Below are 23,948 nucleotides of genomic sequence, written 5' to 3'. Positions count from 1 at the left end.
CACACACACACACACACTGTAATATTACTCAATCATAAAACAATGAAATCTTGCCATTTGCAATCACCTGGATGGAGCCTGAGTGTAGTATGGTAAGCAAAGTCAGGGAAAGACAAATGCCATATGATTTTACTCATGTAGCACTTAAGAAACAACAAACGAGCAAAGGGAGGAAACAAAAGGGGAGACAAACCAAGAAATAGGCTCTTAACTGCAGAGAAGGAACGGATGGTTGCGGAGAGGAGGTGAGTGGTGGGAGGGATGAAAGAGATGATGGGGATGAAGGAGTGCCCTTGTCACGATGAGCACGGGGTGAGTATGGAGTTGGTGAATCACTATATTGTACAACTTAAACTAATATAACTCTGGATGTTGCTATTACTGGAATTAAAATAAAACTTAATGAGGAAACCAGAGGACAACTTTTAATGATACCAAGAAACTTCGTGGAATAAACAGATACTTGACCTTTCCCTTAACTTTTTAAAATTTTGTTTTTAAATGAATGAACATGTTTTTGTTGTATTTTTTTTGCTCTAAAGGCTTTCCGACACACCTGTTCCTGATGATTCATGGTCTACATCAGCTAGCCAAGACTTAGATTTTGGTACCAAGGTAAAGTACCCTCCTGTGAAACTCACTTTCCTGCTCTGAATTGAGTTTTCTCCCTTATTTACTCTGAAAATTTAAGAGGAGCCTGTGTATCATCATTTTATGTGTGTCATGGAAAGTTAGCAAGAACAAACCACTTTACAGATACATGACGCGTTGAATGTTTTGTTTTGTTTTGTTGTACTTTGGTAAATCCTACAGGTGGAGGCTGATGAAAGAATGGGCTGGAAAATATATAATGACCGTCAAATTATATTGGGAAAAGCTTTTCCATAATGGAGGCAATATGACATTGCTTAAGGATAAGGATTCTTACTGTGATAGTAACATGACTGATAATACTCATGCCTAAATGAAACCTGAGTGGGTCCAAGTATCTATTGTAGGTTGCCCCCCCCCCGCCCCGGGCAAGTTTAATTTTGGTGAGATACAGGATTTTCCTTTGGCTCTATCCTTTGTTCTACATTTAGACTAAAATCATATTAGAAAATGTAGAAATTTAGGTGTTTACATTATTTCTCAACATTTACGTTACAAAAGTGTTCCCCTGTAGTTTTGAAATAACTCCATGAAGAGTAAGGTAAAATGGTGCATCTCCCCGAAGAATACGTATTTTGCTGAAAAGAGTAGCTCTATGAGCAGAGGCTCTTCATAGCCAAGTTGTCAAATTTCTAATTTCAGAAATCTTTCCTATTCTAGCTTTGAAAACTATCTCCTCCTAGTCCTTGTGTCAGATTCTAAAATTTAAAGTTTCAGACATGTGATATTTATTTCAGTATTCATTTCAAAGCCCCTAAATCTTGATAAGCTCCTGGAGGTTAGGAAACACACTTGTTTGACTCCTGGAGCTGCTAGAATAAAGTCTTGCTTGGAAGAAGCAATGTCATGGTTTTTGAATGTGAATAAATGAGTAGGGAAATGGAATTCCGTAGAATGGAGTTGGAAAAGTAACAAAATACGCATGATATATCACAATTAAATATGTGAATTTAAAAAGTCAGGCTTCAGTTTATATTCCGTTTTAGTGTTTAACATGTATACACGCAATGTATACACATTGAGGAAATCAGGAGTTACATAAGAAAGAAGGTTACAGTATATTTTTAGTATCCTCCCATTGTGAGCTTAGAATTGCAGAGAAAAAGTCCTCAGCCTTTGTTTGTTTAACCCCATCTGTGTCCCATTACATACATCCTTTGAAGGTTCCCATTTCTTCCTAGAATTCTCATTCCCAATTCTTTCTCCATAGTGAATGTTGACGTGTTAGGAACCTCTCTTTTTCTGTTCTTTTCTTAGTCTAGTAATAATTTCTAGCCCTTCGGAAGCGATAGATGCCAGGAATTGAACAATTTATTTATACTGAAAAAAATTAAATTCTTCATTACAGTATTTATAACCAGATAACTGTAGAGTGATAAGAGTCAGTATTATTAGAGATATACTGTGAATCAAAGCCTCTCTTTTACGTAAATATTGTATAGATAGATAGATAGATAGATATAGATATAGTTAGATAGATATAGAGATATATATAATATATGCATATATACACATATACATTTACACTTATACACACACACACACACACACATATATATATATATGCACATATATAGAGACATATATCTTTAAAAGGTTTAAAAGAGACTATTGTTCATAGTATACTCCCAATCCTACTTATGTACCTGTTGAAAAATGTATGTTGTTTCCACTTACCTTCCTTTGCTCACATTTTTCCTTTTCTTTTTTGTCTTAAGCTCATGCTTGATTGATTGGTCACATGTTATTTTTTTTTTTTTCCTTTTTCCCTCTTCAACCCCCATGCTTTTTACGGTATTTTTAAAAAGTTTTTTAAAGTTTATTTATTTTTGAGACAGAGAGAGACACAGAGTGCAAGCGGGTTAGGGGCAGACACAGAATCCAAAGCAGGCTGCAGGCTCCGAGCTGTCAACACAGAGCTCAACGTGGGGCTGAAACCCACAAACCGTGAGATCATGACTCATGAGCTGAAGGTGGATGCTGAACTGACTGTGCCACATACGTGTTCCCCGCACCAGGCTCTTTTTTAATGGTTACCCTACCCTAATTTGTCCTTGTAGAAACTATTTCTTTAGTGTCTGTTCTTTTAGTACATCACTTTCTGTCAACTCCATTGTCAACATATTGGTTATGGAATTCTACTGTCTGTGTGTGGTTTCCATCCAGGACTCATTGCCCCACAAGGTTTATTATTCTTGTTTTTCTCTTTCTTGGAAGGAGCTGAGCTAAATGTTTTTGTAATGTTTGTATTTCTCTTGGGAAGGGAGGGAGAGAGAGAAAGAATGAGCAAGTGCTCGTTGCTGTGATCTGAAAATATGCAAGGTATGATCTCAGTCCTTTTATATTTGTGGAGGGCTGTTTTGTGACCCAGGATGTCACTTGGAGACATTGGAGAATGTTCTATGTGCACTTAAGAAGAATGTGCATTCTACTGCTGTTGGATGAAAAGATCTTAATATATCGGTGTTGATATCCATGTATATAAATGTATATATTAGGCCAATATATATCTATGTATATCTGAATACATCTGGTCCAATGACACATTGGATCTGTGTTTCCTTACTGATTTTCTGCCTTGACGACCCGCCTGTTGCCATGAGTGGAGTCTTAAAGTCGTCTACAATCATGGTATTTGTATGTATACACTTAATCATGTTTGTGATTAATCGATTCATATGTGTGGGCGTTTCACTCTGGGGCCATAAACATTTGCAATTGTTAGCTCCTCTTGATGGATAGACCCCTTAATTATGATCCAATGCCCTTCTGAATCTGTTACTACAGTCTCTGGTTTAAAATCTAGTCTTTCTGGTGGAAGTGTGGCGACTCCAGCTTTCTTTTGACTTCTGGTAGCATGATAGGTGGTTCCCCATAGCTTCACTTTGAATCTGGAAGTGTCCTGGGGTTTAACATCAGTGTCTTGCTGACAACATTTAGATGGATCTTGTTGTTTGGTTTTGTTTTGTGTTTTATCCATTCTGATTCCCGGTGTCTTTTGATTGGGGCATTGAGTCCATTCACACTCAGAGTGATTAGTTAAAGATATGGATTTAGTGTCATTGTGTTATCTGAAGGTTTCATGCTTTTGGTGAGGCCTCTGGTCCTTTGTAGTCTCTGCTGCTTTCCACTCACAGACTCGTCCCTTAGGATCTCCTGGGGGCTGGTTTCGTGGTCATGAACTCCATTAGGTTTTGTTTGTCTGGGAAAGCTTTTCTCTCTCTTTCTATTCTAAATGACAGCCTTGCTGGGGAAGGGATTCTTCACCGCATATGTTCCCATTCAGCACACTGACCGTTTGCTACCCCTCCCTTCTGCCCTGCCAAGTTTCTTTGGACAGGTCTGCTGCTACCCTTATGTGTCTTCCCTTGTCGAATAAGACCCGTTTGTCCCTAGCTGCTTTCAGAATCCTCTCCTTATCTTTGTAGTTTTCCAGTTTCGCTATGGCATGTCGTGGTGTTGACCTGGGTTTGTTGATTTAGAAAGGAATTCTCTGTGCCGCCAGGACTTGGATGACCATTTCCTTCCCCAGATGAGGGAAGCTCCCAGCTATACGTTGTTCAAACAAACCTTCTGCCCCTTTCTCTCACTCTTCTTCTTCTGGGACTCCTAGGATGTGGCTAATATTTCATCTCACCGAATCACGTAGGTCTCTAGTACCTGCCTCGTGATCTAGTCATTCCCTTCCTTTCCTTTCTCTGCTTCATCTTTGTCCACAATTGTATCTTCTGTTTCACCGATTCTGTCTGCTGCTTCTCCCATCCTTGCTGTCACTGCATCTAGTTTACTTTGTATCTCCTTTACACCATTTCATTTTCAGCATTCATCGTGACGATTCCTTAGGTCCTTGATCTCTGAAGCAGTAGATTGTCTGCTGTCTTCTATGCGTGGTTTCAAGCGCAACTATGCGTCTTATGAGTGTCATTCCTAAAATGTGCTCACACATATTGTTTCTGTCTCTTTTGAGCACTTCACTGGCTGTCCTTTCTTCCCGGAATTTTTTTTGAGCAGAATTCTTCGATTTCGTCGTTTTGGCTAGATTCCTGCCCTTTATGTGTTTGAATAGCTTGTTCTCTGTCCCACACCTGCGAGTACTACTATATTAAAAAGAGCTCCTATACTGTCCAGGGCCTGGCAGTTGAACAAATGTGTTTTGGAGTGTGTTGCGTGCACTCTTTCGGTGCGTCTTTGGCTGCTGTTCTCGCTACTTGGAGTGGCGGTTTGGGCCCTCCACCTGATGGGCTTTGATTTGTTTGTTGAAGTAATCCTGGAAACAAGGAGAAGAAGGTGGTGAAGAATCCTTAGCCCAAACAAAAAGAGAAATGACTGGAATGGAAAAAAAGACCAAGCAGTGACTCTAAGGAGCTATAGGGCTTACTCCAGAAAGAGAGGGAGGAAAATGAAGAAGGTGATCTAGAAAACTATAGAGAAAATGCGCAATCAAACAAAGAACCAGAACAGAAGAACAAAGTAAAAAATATATATCTGTATCTATATCTATATCTATATCTATATCTATATCTATATCTATATCTAGGTATATCTAAATATAGATATATAGGTATATATTAAGATAAATAGATATATGTAGATATATAATTGGCTTTGACCCACGTCAACTCGAGACTCCTAGGCTGTTTCCAAAGGGAGAAGAAGTAAGAGCAGAGTCGAAAGGGAAAAGAGAAGAAAGGGAAAGCAAAGGAAAGAAAAGATGGGCGCCTGGGTGGCTCAGTAGCTGAAGCGTCCGACTCTTGAATTTGGCTCACGTCATGTTGTCGCTGTTGGTGGGTTCGAAACCCCCATCAGGTTCTGCAGTGAGAGCATGGATCCTGCTCGGATTCTCTCTCTCTCCCTCTCTCTGCATCTCTTCTGCTTGATCACTCACTCTCTCTCTCAAAATAGAGAAATAAACATTAAAAAAGAAAAGGAAAGACAAAAGAATAATAACTCAAATGAAAAGAAACAAACAAACAAAGAAACTAAGATAGAAAACCGGAGGAGAGTTGTCTATTGGTGCCTGGGACTGGTGGCTGTGCTGGTCCAGAGGAGGGGCTGTGTGGTCCCATCAGTGTCAGTCTCACTCCTACAGAGAAGCAGTTACGAGGCACAGAGAGCCAGGGTTCGGTGTAATGGGCCTGCCTCCACGGAGGCTCACTGTCCATTCCCTGAAGCCCCACGATGTTGGTCATGGGGAGAGAAATGGCGACACCCCAATCTCTCCTCCCCACACGAGGTGTCTCAAAACTCACTGTTTAGGCTGTCCTCACGGAATAGCCTGGGGAGCCGGCTTGCCTTGCTGCACAGTCCCCTGTGCCACCTGAGCACTGAGCTGGGATTCAAAACCCTGTAGGATCCCGCTTTGCTCGGACCTGGTAGTGGAGTTGCGCCACTCTGCCCAGTGGACAGAAGGCCTCTGGCTCGTGCCTGCATGGTCTTTTTCCCTTGGGCAGGCAATACCTCCCCTTTCCACCAAACTCAAGGTGTTCTCTCCCAGTGTAGCCCTGAGATTGCTACCAAGCCTAGGGGCGGCTCCCTCCCCACCAGGCATGGGAGGTGGTAGCTCTGGTCTAGAGAAAGTCTGGCAACCTTGAAAATCCTGTTTTTTAGCCTCTAAGGCTGTTTTGCAAAGTAGAAACTGGCCCTCTGGATCTCTCCTTGGTCTGTGGTCCGGACAGGCTTTCTCATATCCAAATGCACTTCCCACAGCCTCTCTCTCTACCTTCCTTTCGTTTCTCCACCAAAGGGCTTCCCCCACTCCATGCCTGTGCTGCCCATTTTATTTCTCCCAATTCGCATACACACCCTTCTGTCCCTCCAAGCTGTCACTTTGCACCTGTGGAGATTTTTCTGTCCCTCTGCCTCCTGTATTCCTGGTATTGCAAGTGTTGTGACCTCAATAGTGCTGTGTTTGAGGCACAAGGGAAATTCTGATCCCCTCCCCTGCCATCTTAACTCCTCCCTCCACCTTTTACTTTCCTTTTCGCAATTTCAAAGTTGGGTGCCTAATCGACTAAGTCACCCAGGCCCCCCAAGAATGCTTGTTTTCAATGGGAAGATGTTCGAAGGCCAATAAAATGGCCCTAGTGTCCAGAAAAGAATGGCAAAGTTAGAATGCGTTTTTGATTTTCTCATTTGGGGCTATAATAAGTTCCAGTAAACTCTTAGTGGAGACATCATATAGGTATACATTTGACCCTTGAACAAGATGGGTTTGGACTGTGGGAGTCCACATACATACAGATTTTTTTCAATAAATACACTACCATCCTGTAAACATATTTTCTCTTCCTTATGATTTTCTTTTTCGTCTTGTTTTTCTTTTTTTTAATTATTTATTTTGTGAGAGAGAGAGAAGACAGAGCACGTGAGTAGGGAAGCGGGGGCAGAGAGAGAATCTTCATCAGGCTCCACACTGCCAGCGTTGAACTCAGGTCATGACCTGAGCCTGACCCTGAACTGACAGTGCCAGCCAGCACCCCTTTTTTTACGATTTTCTTAGTAACCTTTTCTTTAGTTTATAGTGTAAGAATACAGTATGTAATACATATAACAGGGAAAACATGCATTAATCGACTGTGTCTATTGTTGGTAAGCTCAGCGTTCCGTTATCCTAACCCTGACTTTCCATGCTCAGTTTACAGAGTCAATGGCCAAATGAGGCCGAAAAGGTAGATGAGACCTAGAGAGCATATACAAGCGCTTCTGCTTTAATGTTCTGGTTTTCAATACATATATACTTTTTTGATTTTTAAGTGTTATTGCTTTTAAAGTAGGAAATTCAGTAGTAATTTTGGGTTTTTTTGATTTGGTTTTGAGGTTTCAAAAGATATTTGTGGATTTTCGAGTGCATGGCCATCAGAGCCCGTAACCCTTGCTTTGTTCAAGGGTCAACAGTATAGTGATTTGGTACTTTTGAGATCTACTCAGTGAGATTAGTGTAAATGTTTTGACCTTAATTAATTGGTCCTTGTATACTGAGTACGTACCAAGCAGTTAGCTACTGAGTGTACAAGGGGAGGGTTTAGGTTGTTGTGGTCAGAGCAGAAAAGTAAGTCGACAGCAATCCATTATAAGTGACTATAAAGGCTTCATCGATAGGAAATGGACAATGTTAGTTGAGAGAACATTGGGGGCATTTGCAGTGAGGATGACGATGAGAGTGGGAGTGGGAATTTTGGTAGTCAGAAAAGATCTGAGGGTGGCAAAAGGTGCCAAGTGAAAGATGAGAAGGACCAGTCGTGTAGACCGTGGCGAGGGACATTCTGGACGGAGAGGACCACGGATCATCATTTTACTCCAATGTCTTAGAGTGACCAAGAAGTAGGAAGACCCACTCCACCATCATAATCATTATTATTGTTGTGTGTAAAAACGAAAAGGTGCATAGTGAAATGAGTGCTTGGCACATTTTAGGTGACTAAGACATAAATGTTCTTATACTTGCCGTTTGAATGCTTACTACACATTCTGAAGAGTTCCATACCTATATCTACATATTTTTTTGCTACTAGTTCACCATGATTTTAAGAAAAGTTTTTCTTACTACTTTGCCATTCGATCCAACCCTTCTTTCGTCCAGAAAAAGGTCAAGCCTTTGTTTACCTAAACGAAGCAGCAGCTACAACAGTGTTTTGTTGATACTCAACATGATATACTCCAAAGTTTCTGATCATGTGAGGTATGAATTGACACTGAAACAAATGTCTGCCATTTTATTAGAAGTAGTTTTCATTTATAGCAAGTACACTTTTAAAGAATTTGTTTCAAAACTTATTTCAAATGTCCTTTTATTTTGGTCAGGAATGCAAAGGAAGGTGTTTTGTTAGTTCCTTTTTGAAATCTGCATACAAGTCAGGCTTCTGCCTTTGAAAGTACTTATTCTGGCCTTCCGTGATCAGTTTAGAGAGTCCATAGCCAAATGAAGATTCAATGGTACGCTGAATCAAGAGAGCGTATATGAGGTTTGGTATTTAAAGGTTTTGGTGTTCAATACGTTTTTCTTATTTGTAAGTCTGATTGTTATTTAAGTCATAAATTCAGATATTTTCTTGGAAAAGGCTTATGCAGTCTTCACGCAACTCATTACTGATGCTACTTTTAACAGAGTATGTCTGAGAAGCCCAACAAATATGTTCCTCATTTCTCTGGAGCTGTGGATCAGAAAGGGCAAAGTATATTAAATGGACAAGTAGAAGGTAAGAACTGTATTTTATGCAAAGGTCATTTGACAGAATGTTGATTTAAAACAGGAATACTGATATATTCTAATATGTAAAGAAAACGTCCTGTTAAGTGCATAGGAAAGAGAAAGAGATGTGAAAAGGAGATAAGTTGCATATCGTATGTGGTGCCAGCAACAGATTAAATTGAGAGTGCCACCAAAGGAGCTAAATGACTAGTTCCCTTTCAAGATACTGGAAGGCCTAAGGAGCCTCAGGAAAGAAGAGAAGAGCCAAAGAGGGAATGATGTGAATGGCCGAGACTACAGGGAGTAAATGAAGGAAAGTAAGCCGGTGTGTATTGTGTTTCTACTGGAAGGTGGTAAAATACACTAGTACTTTAGAGGGAAGAGCAGACGATTTGAAATGCAGCAACACTATCAGGTGAGCTTCTCGTACCAGAATTTGTCAGAGTCGTATCCCCAAGTGTTCCCACTCTTACTGTTATCCTCACTGTTGGCAAGACATTAAGGACTGACCTAGCTGATGATGCAGAGATATGTCCTAACTACCATGGATGAACATAAGCATTTGTAGTCAGCGATAAATGTATATACGTTAATGCCATATAAAATGGGGGTACTTCATACGGTAGAATCAATTAGGGCAAAATAAGAGAATTGGAAGGAGGGTCAGATAGGGAGACATCAAGATAACTCATCTGACATTTTGGATGCCGTATTTGTGACTTTTGATTATTTTGGCAATAACTGCCTTTAATAGGTGAACTATATTTTTAATGTTCTAGGAAAATAAGGAAAAGAAACAAAAAAACACTATAATCAGTAGTATGCTTTCATATTCTGTCTGATAGTTCTGATTGTTGTAGAATGATCCCTGGTACTTCTTTGATTCCTACCTGCCAGAAAAATGGACTAAGTCCTAGTTAGTTGGAGAAAATTAACTGATTTTTCATATTTCAGAGAACTTTTATATGGTAGAACATAGGGGCAATCACCAGGGTTCGCTCTCTCTCTCTCTCTCTCTCTCTGTCTATTTTTTTTTTTTTTCGGAGTAAAATAAGATTGTTGCTTGTTTCACAATTTCTGACATCATGATTTCATCTATTCCTTTTAAACCTTTCTTCAAATGGATCTATAGGGATGTAGGAATTTTCAAGGCCAATACAAAGAAAAGAGATTCCAGGAAAGGTATTCTGTGACATGACCTTCTGACTGTAACCACGTGTAAGACATCAACCCAAATAATAAAATTTCATATAATGCAGTTGTGTTAGAGGCATCCCAATGACACCCAGATTTGATTATTCACTAGAAGAGCTCACAGGACTCAGCATATAGTTGTAGCCATGCATGTGGATTGGTATGGGGACAGGCAAGTAAGGCCAATCAGCACCGAGCAATGGTGCATGGGGTGAAGGCCAGAGGAAACCAAGCGCAGGCTTCCAGGAATCCTTTCTCTATGGAGTTAGCAGGATGTGCTAAATTCCTCCAGCATGAAATTAGGACAGCACAAGTGAAATGTTGCCTGCCAGTACGAGGCTTATGGATACTCAGTGCCCGAGGTTTTCATCAAATGCTAACCACATAGGCATCTTCTCCTTAGCATGTCCCAAAATTCCAGGTTTCCACCAAGGAAATCAAGTGTACAGCCTTAAGCACATTGATTGTACCAGCACTTAGGCACAGTGAACCACTCTTAAGCAGCTAGGGAATGGTGGGAACCCTCCTTAAATCCAAGATCCCAGGGAACCACCAAGGGCCAGTCATTCAAGTAGGATGTTCTGAGGGTAGCCATCTTTGGCCTGCTGGATGAAATCTGTTCTGCATAGGAATTATAGCCCTGACGTCATTTTTGGTGGTGTCTTCAAATTTTATTTTACTAGCAAGTAACATGATGGTTACCATGGTACTGCTTTCAGTTTCATCATCCATATGAAGTGGGTATTTGTACAAAAATTACTAGGGAGGGCCATATTAGGTCATTATAATCTTTTTTTATGGGATTAACCTTTCATTATGATTCTTAGGTATGATCAACATGATGATTTTTGATTTAAAATGAGAATGAAAATCTCTTAATTATATGGAAAACCCAGGTGTGATTCCTATGGTGCTGAACCCCTGTTTATAGGTATAAGATTTTGGGTCATATTCATCAATTGTTTTCTTGCCTACGTATACAAATAACTGTTGTATTTTTGTGTTTTGTTTATGTATTTTCATATACTTCCAAATGGGAGACAGTACCCCTTTTGTGTTACTTTGATCTCTATTTTAATGTTCAAGAGGACTGTATCGTGAGTTAGTATATGCTAAGAGTAGCTACAATGGATACCATATTTTGTTGCTTTTGTTGTTTCATACATTTAATAAGCCTGATTTTTTCATCAGTTTTAAGTTCACAGCAAAATATAATAGGAAGTACAGAGAGTCTGCATATACCATACCATGCTCCCGTACATGCCTAGCCTCCCCTGTTGTTAACATCTTGCACGACAGTGGTCCGTTTTTAGTAGGATTATTTTTTTTCAGTTCCTTGGTTTAGTTTTGAGCGAGAGAGCATGCATGCGTGTGAGCAGCCAAGGGGCAGAGGGAGAGGGGGGAAAAAATCCTGTGCTGTCAGCACAGAGCCTGATGCAGGACTTGATCCCATGAACGGTGAGATCATGACCTGAGCTCACATCCAGAGTTGGACGCTGAACCAACTGAGCCACCCAGGCACCCTGACAACAGTGGTGCATTTTCTATGGACACGGACTCTTCATTTTGAGACCAAGTCTCTAATTTGCATTAACGTTCAGCCTTGGTGTTATACATTCTATGAGTTTTAACAAATGTGTAATGATGTGAGTCCACCTTTGTGGTATCGTGTGAAAGAGTTCCACTGCCTTAAAAGTCCTCTGTGCTGTGCCCGTTTCTCCCTACATTGACCCCAACCCTTAGCTCCATAGCCTTGCTCTTTCCAGGTGTCATATAGTTAGAATCATAGAGTGGATGTCTTTGAATGTTTAGAAAGTGAAAATATCCTGGTAATTGAATGTAGGCGTTCAAGATATTCTTTGCCCTTTGTTTTGTTTAGTTGCTCATCAGTAGAGGATCTGATGACCTCTGCCTTCCATGAAAAAAAGTATGATTTCTCTAGATGTGTGTCACCTAATGGGGAGGGTTGAGAAAAATGACATCATGAACCACTACACAGCACTCACATTGGGATCCTCCTCCTCTGTGATGTGCGGTGGGTCTAGATAGACTCTCTAGCAATGGAAGGAGACAGTCTCCAGAGGTTAGAACTTTATCAAACTGGAATGCCAAATCTTTCCTTGTTACCTTGCCATTGGAAATAAGGCCACGGAGCGTCTGCTTGCTATGGTTTGGCCATGCTGCAAAGTACAGTAGCTATAGAGCACACTTTGTGAGGGGGTGTTTCCTCCTAAAACTGAAGAGTGTCTGCTGAAGAGCTGGGGAAGTTCTGCCGTGTTACAGCAAACTAAAGGTACTCTCTTTCAACTCCTCTAGTAGTGGAAGTCCAGAAAAATCATGCTAGTTTCAGTCTGACATTGTCAGCTCATGATAATCATTCTCCTAACGATACCAGTTTCCTCCAGTGCCATAGAGTCGGTCAGTGATGGCCATTGTAAACATCAGTTCACCTGTAGCTGTCAAATTCTGATAAAACCCATTCTTGCTTTTGGTCAATATAGAGGAGAAAGTAAGATTTCTTAGTGCTTTAAGCCTACGAATGGTATAATTACCATTCAGTGTAGTGTGGTTTCCAGCTGTGGTCCCAAAGCAATACTTTTTAACAAATCATAAGCCGTACACTTGTAATTTCTTCTATTTTTCGATTGTTGATTTAACATGTATTTTGCTTTCTTCTTTAGGATCAGATGAGAAGGCTGAGGGAGACTCTGTAACCAGGTAGGATTTTTATGGATTTGTAAAAATGACATTTGCTGGGGTACCCGGGTGGCTCAGTCGGTTAAGGGTGTGACTCTTGATTTCAACTCAGGTTTGTGAGTTCAAGCCCCACGTCGGGTTTTGCGCTGACAGCCTCCTTGGGATATCTTTCCCGATTTCTGTGTGCACTCACTCTCAAAGTATAAAGGAATGAAATGAAATGAAACGGATAATGAAAGGAAAGGAAAGGGAATGAATGAATTGAAAATTATGTGTCTCCTAAGGGAACGCAGAGAACAAAAGCAGTTGTTGCGTGTTCTACCCTGGACTAGACACTATATCCTATGGGTAACATCTGTTCAGTTATATAGTCATTGTATAGCTTTGCAAAGTAGCTGTGTTATTGTAGCCTACTTTTTATTACTTTCGCAACTATGGTTCAGGGAGGTTGAAGACTCGACCATGATTCCATAGTTAATGGGTAGCTGTTGGGCTTTGCCCATCAGCCCGTGAAGCTTCCACATCCATTCTCTGGTTCCTCAGCAGCACTGAGATGAAGATACAGATCCTAGGGCAGATCAACTCAGAATGTCAAAGGTAATGGTGTCGGAACCCGAATTGAGGGTTTTCTTAAGAACCCAGATTAGTCCAAGCATTGGGCCTCATATATTTGACCACTAGTGCTAACAAAAGTCATTAGTGCAGTGGTAACTAGTCCCTTGTTTTTACCGTCCGAGATTTTAGGGTGGATGCCAGCTATGGCCATGGTGTCAAGGCTTTTACATAATAAGCAAGATGTCGTCAGGCAGCTCCTTAGATGTAGTGGTATCCCCTCTTCTTGAGACAAATGAGTTTTCTGTAAGGGAAGGATATCTAGTTGTAGACTATGTTACATTAATTAAATTCAGCCTCTATTTCGAGGATATTGCTATATGATTCTCTGTTGCCTAAGTTCCCCGGCTGGTTTCCCTTTGGGCTAGTACCCTTGTCTAGTTCTAGGAAGCTTTTTGGGTTTTTTTGGAGTTTTTTTTCTCCCCATGACTTTTTTGTACTGTGTTTTTGCCTTTTGACTTTCTTCTCTGGTTTCCTTGGTATTTCTTTCTTTTTTTTTTTTTTTTCCAATAATTTTCCCACTTCTGCCAGCTAAGGATTCTCCATTTTTCCAGAGGCCAAATCAAAAGCACTGAGAGTCTCAAGATTTAGGGAACCTCAGAGGTTAATTCCTCGAAACACCCTCTGGTACGTCAACCTATGTTTCACCTCCTTGCCCAATGGTTGTTTCCCTGGAGAATTTGAAACTCAAAAGAGATTGAAGTGACCTATTTGGATATGATAAGTGACAGAAATGAGATTTAAATTCTGGTTTTCTTTCTTTCTTTCCTTTCTTCCTTCTTTTTTGTCTTCATCTTGGAGGCAACTGTTTTAATAATAGAAAGCTGGGGAGTGGGTCTAATGAATACAATGAAGGAGGGTAAGAATCGAATTAGCAGAGGAGACCAGGTTTCAAGGAGAACAACACTGAGTTGGTTAGGAATCAGAGATTGAGAAAAGATGTCAGAATATGGGGGTTTATGCCAAGTGAGATAAAGGTGAATGACAGGAATGAAGGACCCAGGATTCGGGGAGTTGTTTAGAAAGGCATATTCAAATAGAGTGTTCAAGAGGGTCGTGACCAGGTTTCTGCTTTTGTGTGTGTTGGTTTCATTGAGGATGCGAGCATACCTCAGATTTTCTGATGAGAGAGATTAAAAATCATTTGAGCTGCTGGGAAGAGTCTGTTTACAGCAAATAGAAATAAGATATCCCCTACTTCCACCCCAACTGAGGGAGGATGGCTTAGATCCTCTCAAGGAATTGGGGGTGGGTGGTGGAGATTCTGAACATCAGAGATGTATGGCCCAAGGCAAGCTGTCTCCTCACTCCACCTCTTTTCCTAAATCTGTGATGCCCTTCCCATGTACTTGTAGGGCTGGGCAGGGGTAGGACTGACTTGTCAAATCAGTAAGGGAGCTTCATCTGGATCGGTGATAACATGCCTATGTTGAGGTGACTGTGTGGATGACTGAGACTCCCAATTCGCTTGTTCTCCAGGAGCAGGACATGGCTCCTACCCTCGGTCACTTGAGCCCATCCTTGTTGTAGGAGTGTATGGCTTCATAGGCTAAAGATTGAAAGGGTGGGGAATGCCACAGAACCGTGCCGAAGAGTGATGTAGGAGTGATGTAGGGAGCTCATAGGGAAGAAAATATTCAGACAGTGTATAGAGAAATAGAGGCACAACGACCAGGACCATTTTGATCGCAGTCTCCCTCCTTGGGTAGCTGAATGCCCCTGAAGGCTTGGAATGTCTTGCTAGTTATTATGGACCTAAATAAGGCAAGACCAGTGTGGGAACAAAGTTGGCCTTGGGAACTCTGAATCTTTCAACCTCTAGTTAGTCCTACCACTCATAACATAGAAACCTAAACTTTGATATGTTTCCTTAAACGGAGATCTACCTGACACACAAGGTAATATGTGATGCAACAACTCTAGATGTTTCACCCTGATCGCCATAAGCGTAGCTCCCATCTGTTAATGTATGATGCTATTACGATACCACTGACTAGATTCCCTATGCTGTACCTTTGAGCCTTGTGATTTATTCATTCTATAACTGGAACCCTGAACTTCCCTCTCCCCTTCACCCATTTTGTCCATCCCCCCACCTCCCCTCCCTTCTGGCAAGAGTCAAATCTCTGCATGTATGGGTCTGTTTCTGCTTTTGCTCTGTTTGTTCATTTATTCCCCCTTTTAGATTCTACACAGAAGTGAAATCATATAGGATTTGTCTTTTTCTGTCTGACTTATTTCACTTAGCCTCAAACCATCTAGGTATATCCATCATGTTGCTGATGGCAAGATCTCATTCTCTTTTATAGTGGCGTAATATTCCATTGTGTGTGTGTGTGTGTGTGTGTGTGTGTGTGTGCGTGTGTGTGTGTATGTGCTTGTGTGTGTGTGGTCTCTTCATGTATTGGTGGACACTTGGATTGCTTCCATATCTTGTCTATTGTAAACAATGCTATAATAAAGATAGGGGTGCATATATCTTTTCAAATTAGTATTTCCTATTCCCTTGGGTAAATAAATACCCAGTAGTGGAATCACTGGATCCTATGGTATCTGTGTTTTTAATTTGTTGAGGCCCCTCCATACTGGCTTTCACCGTGGCGATACCAATTTACATCCCATGACCGGTACACAAGGGTTGTTTTTTCTCCACACCCTGAGCAACCCTTGTTGTTTCCTGTGTGTTGAAACTGAGCCATTCTGACAGATGTGAGGTGAGAAGTCATTGTGGTAACGTTTATACATTTAATTTTGAACCATTTCAGAGCATTCCCTGCCTGTCACATTTGGTTATGGAAACTCAGACTGGGTCTTTCCTGGAGATTTCACAGGTTAGCAGAGGTGGAGGCAAAATAGAGAACTGAAAGCTTTTTTAAAACAGGGTCCAAATTGTGAAAGACCTGTACTCTGGAAACCGTAAAACACTGATGAAAGAAATTGAAGGTGACGGAAAGAAAGAGAAAGACATCCGATGCTCACAGATGGGAAGAAAACATATTTTTAAAGTGTCTACACTACCCAAAGCCATCTACAGATGTCATGCAATCCCTGTCAACATACCAACAGCATTTGTCACAGAGCTAGACAAACAATCCTAAACGTTGTATAGAACCACAAAAGACCTTGAATGGCCAAAGCAGTATTGCAAAAGAGGAAAACTGGAGGTATTGCAATCTCAGCTTTCAAGTTGTATTCCAAAGCTGTAGTAATCCAAACAGTATGGTGGGTACTGGCGTACAAAATAGCCTCCTAGCTCAGTGGACTAGAACCGCAAACCCAGACATAAATCCACCAGTGTATGGTCAGTTCATCTTCCACAAACAGGAAAGACTATCCAGTGGGGAAAAGGCAGTCTCTTCACCAAATGGTGTTGGGTAAATCGGACAAGCCACATTCCAAAGAATGAACCTGAGCCAATTTCTGTACCATACACACAAATAACCTCAAAATGAATTACAGACCTACGTGTGAGACTTGAAACCATAAAAAAAAAAAAAATCCTTGAAGAGAGCACAGGCCGTCATTTCTCTGACTTTGGCTGTAGCAACATTTTACTAGTTATTTCTCCTGAGCCAAGGGAAATAAAGCAAGAATAAACTATGGGGACTACATTAACCTACAAAGCTTTTGCACAGTGAAGGAAACCATCAAAACTAAAAGGCATCCTCTGGGATGGGAGAACAAATTTGGAAATGTTTTGCAAATCCAGTAAAGGGTTAGTATCCAGAAACGATAAAAAATTGATACGAGTAAGTATCCTCCCCTCCAAAAAAGCCCAGTTTAAAAATGAGCAGAAGACATAACCAGACATTTTTCCAAAGACAATATACATTTGGTCAACAGACACATGAAAAACTCCCCAAAAGAACAACGAGATATCACATCACACCTGTCAGAATGACTACACTCCAAGACACAAGAAGCAAGTGTTGCGAGGATGTGGAGACAAAGGAAACCTCTTGCACTGTTGGTGAAAATGCAAATGCGGCCCCTGTGGAAAACAGTATGGAGGTTTCTCAAAAAATTAATAACAGAACTCTCCTATGATCCAGTAACTACTGGATACTACCCAAGATAATACAAAAACACAAATTCCATGGGACACATGCACCTCTGTGTTTATTGCAGCATTATTTCCAATAGCCAGTGCAAGCGTCCATGGACAAATGAGTGAATGAAGGAGAAGTCCTATATGTATGTATATGTGTGGATATGTATACACACACACACACACACACACACACACACACAGTGGAATATTACTCAACCATGAAACAATGAAATCTTGCCATTTCAAGCCCTGGATGGAGACTGAGAGTAGTATGTTAAGGAAAATCAGGGAAAGACAAATACCATGTGATGCTAATCATGAGCACTTAAGAAACAAGAAATGAGCAAAGGGAGAAAAAAAAGGGAGAGACAAATCAAGAAATAGGCTCTTAACTGCCGAGAACAAACAGATGGTTCCCAGAGAGGAGGTTAGTGGTGTAACGGCTGAAAGAGGTGATGGGGATGAAAGAGTGCCCTTGTCATGATGAGCACGGGGTGAGTATGGAGTTGGTGAATCACTATATTAATAAACTAATATAACACTTGATGCTATTATTACTGGAATTAAAATAAAACTTAATGAAAAAACCAGAGGCCAACTTTTAATGATACCAAGAATCGTGGTTTAATACACAGATAGGTGACCTTTCACTTAACTTTTTAAATTTTCTTTTAAAATAAATGAACATGTTTTTGTTGTATATTTTTGCTCTAAAGGCTTTCTGACAAACCTGGTCCTGATGATTCATGGCCTACATCATCTAGCCAAGTCTTACATTTTGGTACCAAGGTAAAGTACTCTCCTGGGAAACTCACTTTCCTGCTCTGAATTGAGTTTTCTCCCTTATTTACTCTGACAATTTAAGAGGAGCCTGTGTATCATCATTTTATGTGTGTCATGGAAAGTTAGCAAGAAAAAAACCACTTTACAGATACATGATGCGTTGAATGTTTTGCTGTGTTTTCTTTTCTTTTGTTGTACTTTGGTAAATCCTACAGGTGGAGGCTGATAAAAGAATGGGCTGGAAAATATATAATGACCATCAAATTATATTAGGAAAAGCTTTCCCATACTGGAGGAAATGTGACATTTGGTTAAGGATAAGGATTCTTACTGTGATAGTAACATGACTGATAATACTCATGCCTAAATGAAACCTGATTGGGTCCAAGTATCTATTGTAGGTTGCCCCCTGCCCCAGGGAAGTTTAATTTTGGTGAGATACAGGATTTTCCTTTGGCTCTATCCTTTGTTCTACATTTAGACTAAAATCATATTAGAAAATGTAGAAATTTAGGTGTTTACATTATTTCTCAACATTTACGTTACAAAAGTGTTCCCCTGTAGTTTTGAAATAACTCCATGAAGAGTAAGGTAAAATGGTGCATCTCCCCGAAGAATACGTATTTTGCTGAAAAGAGTAGCTCTATGAGCAGAGGCTCTTCATAGCCAAGTTGTCAAATTTCTAATTTCAGAAATCTTTCATACTGTAGCTTTGAAAACTATCTCCTCCTAGTCCTTGTGTCAGATTCTAAAATTTAAAGTTTCAGACATCTGATACTTATTTAAATATTCATTTCAAAGCCCCTAAATCATAAGCTACTGCAGGTTAGGAAACACAGTTGTTTGACTCCTGGAGCTCCTAGAATAAAGTCTTGCTTGGAAGAAACAATGTCATAGTTTTTGAATGTGAATAAATGAGTAGGGAAATGGAATTCCGTAGAATGGAGTTGGAAAAGTAACAAAATGCGCCTGATATATCACAATTAAATATGTGAATTTAAAAAGTCAGGCTTCAGTTTATATTCCGTTTTAGTGTTTAACATGTATACACGCAAATGAATTCTATTGAGGAAATCAGGAGTTACATAAGAAAGAAGGTTACAGTATATTTTTAGTATCCTCCCATTGTGAGCTTAGAATTGCAGAGAAAAAGTCCTCAGCCTTTGTTTGTTTAACCCCATCTGTGTCCCATTACATACACCCTTTGAAGGTTCCCATTTCTTCCTAGAATTCTCATTCCCAATTCTTTCTCCATAGTGAAAGTTGATGTGTTAGGAACCTCTCTTTTTCTGTTCTTTTGTTAGTCTAGTAATAATTTATAGCTTTTAGGAAGTGATAGATGCCACTAATTGAACAATTTATTTTATACTGAAAAAAATTAAATTCTTTATTACAGTACTTATAACCAGATAACTGTAGTGTGGTAAAAGTCCGTATTATTAGGGATATACTGTGAATCAAAGCCTCTGTTTTACGTATAGGTTATATATATATATATATATATATATATATATATATATATATATATATATATCTTTCAAAGGTTTAAAAGAGACTATTGTTCATACTATATTCCCAATCCTACTTATGTACCTGTTGAAAAATGTATGTTGTTTCCACTTATCTTATTTTTCTTACATTTCTGCTTTTCTTCCTTGTCTTAAGCTCATGCTTCATTGGTTGGTCATGTCTCATTTTTTTTTTCCTTTTTTCCTCTTCTCCCCCCATGCTTTTAAAGATATTTTTGATGTTTTTGAGTTTATTTATTTTGGAGCGCACGAGAGAGACAGAGTGCAAGCGGGGTAGGGTCAGAGACAGAGGGAGACACAGAATCCAAAGCAGGCTCCAGGCTCCGAGCTGTCAACACAGAGCTCAATGTGGGGCTGAAACCCACAAACTGTGAGACCATGACTCATGAGCTGAAGTTGGACGCTGCACTGACTGAGCCACCTACGTGTTCCCACCACCATGCTCTTTTTTAATGGTTTACCCCTACCCTAATATTTCCTTGCAGAAAACATTTGTTTAGTGTCTGTTCTTTTAGTACATCACTTTCTGTCAACTCCATTGTCAACATATTGGTTATGGAATTCTACTGTCTGTGTGTGGTTTTCATCCATGAATCATTGCCCCACAAGGTTTATTATTCTTTTTTCTCTTTCTTGGAAGGAGCTGAGCAAAATATTTTTATAGTGTTTGTATTTCTCTTGGAAAGGGAGGGAGAGAGAGAGAGAATGAGCAAGCGCTAGTAGGGAGGGGCAGACAGAGAGGAAAGGAGGGAATTTCAAGCAGGTTCCTCGCTGTCAGCACAGAGCCCGATGTGTGGGTTGAACCCCACTAACCGTGAGTTCATGACCTGAGCTGACATGAAAAGTTGGTCACTTAACTGAGTGAGCCACCCAGGCGTCCCAGAAGGAACTACATTTAAATAGTCATATTTGTCTTTAGTGTTTTGAGAAACAGAAGCCACTTAAACTGTTTGCAATTCCAACTTACCGACATAAGATACTACTGAAGAGTACGTTTGTATATTTTCTCTTACAAGAGATAGTTCATGCCAGTCTAAATCATGCAAACACTTCACAAGATAACATATTTAAATTTCTTAGTGTTAGTTTTTTCAACATGCTTTCAATTACCTAGGGTTCATTGTTTATCTGAGGTTACTTTGGTAAAGTATTTACCCGATATTAATCAGTTACAGGTACGGCGAATAACATTTGGGACTACCTATGAGATCTCTTGTAATCCTCACCACATAAGGAAATGGAGACTGGTAATAAATAGTAAACGGCATAACTGAGATGTGAATCTACATTTGAATGATTCCAAAGCCTGTGTTCCTTGTGTAATGGTGCTCATTTGGTAATGGTGAATATTACAATGATTTTATCAAATTGGATTCTTGTAATCCTTAAAGCTATTAATTCTTTTCTAGAATGTCCCGAAATCACGCATAGCAAAGCTCCTGCATTCTTCTTGGCAATTCATTAAAAACAGTAAGCTATTGGAAGACTTGTATGATTCACTAATTCTTGTCCATTCTTGTGTTATTCACTAATTTGAAGTTACAGATATTTTCATGTCCTCTTTACTTTGTTTTCTACTAAGTGAGACCAAAACGTGGCACTATGAAACCAGAAGATGGAACCTTATCTGAGGACAACAATCCTGATTCTGAAAATAAAGATATGGCTGAAACTCTTTCCAAAACACCAGTCAGAGTTTATGGCGATCCTCTTCCTGTTTTACCATCATCTAAATCTCTTCTGAAACCTTCTCTCAAAACGGTAGATGTCCTTGGTCTTGCAAAGGTAAGTTGTTTTGTTTTATACTGCCCCACCCCGTACCATCCTCTTGCTCCTTATAATGATGAAAAGGATCTTAGGAAGAAATGGAAGTCCTCAAGATCATAATAGAAATCAGTGTAATGACAACAGAGAGGAAGGTACAGGATTGAAATTTAGAAAGTTTGGTGGGAGTAGACAATTCTCGGGTATGTCTTTACGGAAGCAAAGAAGGAGAAGGCAGCTGGAAAGAATAGCTAGATGCATATGAAGATGAGGAGGGGGGTGAAGTGGAAGAATTCATTTTAGAAGGGCGAGATGAACTTAAAGTATGAAGAGTTGAGAGAAAGTATCATAAAATCACAGCAGCAATAGTGGGATTAAGGCAGAGCAGATGCTCTTTAAATTATAAAATGTGGGAGGAAATATTTTAAGTGCAAATTAAGAAAAAAAAGCCGGGTAACAACCAAAAAAATGCTTAGACTTTTCCGAATGACTTACAGCTGATTTCTGTGAAGAACCGAAAGAAATTTTTGCCCTTGCCTTTCAGTTTAATAAAGGTGATATCCTAGATTTAGTTTAGCAAAACCTGTGTTTCTAAGGAATGCAAAGTGAAATCTGTTTTAGTCCATACCAGGTTGATTGCGAATTTTCACTTTTTGGCTATTGTCTTTCTTGGGGTTTCTAAGGTAACTTACCGTGTGGTATAATCTTGGTATATTTTAGGTGTTTTTGAGTAGAAAGAGAGGAAATAATCATTTATTCTTTTCATTAAATAAAATTTCTGGTGATGTAAATAAGGTTCTTTATCCGTGAAATGAAAAACTAAATTTGAAGCTGCAACACTGAATTTGTTTTTTGTTTTTTAGCTTATTTATTTATTTTGAGAGAGAGAGCAAGCAGGGTAGGGACAGGGAGAGAGGGGAGAGACAGAGAGAATCCCAAACAGGCTCTTCATTGTCAGCACAGAGCTCGACCCATAGCTCAGACTCACAAACCGGTTTGGGAGATGACGACCTGAGCCCAAATCAAGATGCTTAACTGCCTGAGCCACCCAGGTGCCACTTAATCTGCCACACTCTGAAAGAAAAAATATATGAAATATGTTTTCTGCATTTTGATTTATCTTTTTTTAATTTTAAGTTTTCAACTGTTTATGTATTTTGAGAGAGAGAGAGAGTAAGACAGAGGCAGAGAGAGAGAGAGAGAGAGAGAGAGAGAGAATCCTAAGCAGGCTCTGTGCTGCTAGTGTCAAACCCAACACAGAGCTTGAATAACGAGCCAAAATCAAGTTGGACGCTTAACCAGCTGAGCCACCCAGGTGCCACTCTTTTTTTAATAGTATCTGCATAGAATAGACACATACACACATACCAAATGAATGAGCTCAACATGTATAGATTTTTGTCTAATATGAACTCTTTGTCATGACAGAATCATAAGGCAGGAAAGGTTGCCAAGGGGGTATGCAAAATTCGTTGTAGGAGGTGATTTTTACTTTTTTGAAGAGTTCCGACTATAGATACATTTTTAAAACAATATTTATTTACTTTTGAGAGAGATGGAGCATGAGCGGGGGAAGAGCAGAGAGAGAGGGAGACATAGAATCTGAAGCAGGCTTCAGGCTCTGAGCTGTCAGCACAGAGCCTGACACGCGGGGCTCAAGCTCAGGAACCATGAGATCGTGACCTGAGCCGAAGTCGGATGCTTAGCCGAATGAGTCCCCCAGGCACCGCAAGATACATTTTATATTATTCAGGGGAAACTTTAGTATTCATAGTTGTTCAATTTAGCATGTAAATTCTTTCATGTCTAAAACTGAGAAAGACTGCTGAGTTGATTTTTTTCTTTTGGTCCCTATCTTCTTTCCTCCTGGGAATGTTCAGTCTTCCTTGATAATCAAACATGTATTGGAAGACTTTAAAATCTTCAAATTGGATGATCATAAATATATTAGTTGCTTAATGCTAGATTCCTTCTTGGGTCCTTAACCACCTTCCTATATGGTGTAGACAGGAAATTAGAGTTCTTCATATGCTGTTCCCAGTGGAATAATAAAACTATATGAAGTTTAAAATCTGTTTTTATATTTTTCTTAGAAATCGTGGTAGTCCTGGAAAATGGCTCAAAATTCTGTAATCCTGTATTTCTCTTCTATACTTTAAGTCTTGTCCCTTAAGATTAACTTTTTTATTAGTTTTACTATTTTTTTTAATGTTGATTCTTGAGAGAGAGTGAGGGAGCATATGAATCGCAAGCCGACTCCATGCTTCCTGTGGACCTGACGCAGGGCTTGATCCCACGGCCTTGGGATCATGACTCGAGCTGAAACTAAGAGTTGGATGTTCAACTGACTGAGCCACCCAGGCGTCCCAAGATTAATTTTTAAAAAGCAGTATTCTTATAAAATCCTGAATTAGTGTTTCACAGTTAAAACATTTTATGACTCTTAATGCCATTCATTACAGAAATGACTATTTGTGTA

General features: G+C 39.8%; 1 protein-coding gene and 1 long non-coding RNA gene across 2 annotated transcripts in view; both read left to right on the top strand.

The window, feature by feature from the left end:
- Positions 1-23,948, top strand: part of LOC109260803 (ankyrin repeat domain-containing protein 26-like) — a 135,766-nt gene that overhangs the window by 26,524 nt on the left and 85,294 nt on the right. Inside the window, 3 exon segments of the mRNA XM_053901553.1 lie at positions 18,110-18,182; positions 21,115-21,175; positions 21,288-21,522. Of these exon segments, the coding sequence (XP_053757528.1) occupies positions 18,110-18,182; positions 21,115-21,175; positions 21,288-21,522 (369 nt within the window).
- LOC109260804 (uncharacterized) lies at positions 541-12,670 on the top strand. The gene is made up of 3 exons (XR_002077155.2): positions 541-615; positions 8,756-8,846; positions 11,913-12,670. It is a non-coding gene; the product is annotated as an uncharacterized LOC109260804 (long non-coding RNA).

The sequence above is a fragment of the Panthera pardus genome, unplaced genomic scaffold (genome assembly GCF_024362965.1).
Source record: "Panthera pardus isolate Hobbes unplaced genomic scaffold, ASM2436296v1 HiC_scaffold_1, whole genome shotgun sequence".
In the NCBI taxonomy this organism is placed as follows: domain Eukaryota; kingdom Metazoa; phylum Chordata; class Mammalia; order Carnivora; family Felidae; genus Panthera; species Panthera pardus.
The sequence above is the reverse complement of the archived record's forward strand: the minus strand, read 5'-3'. Positions and strand labels throughout refer to the sequence as shown.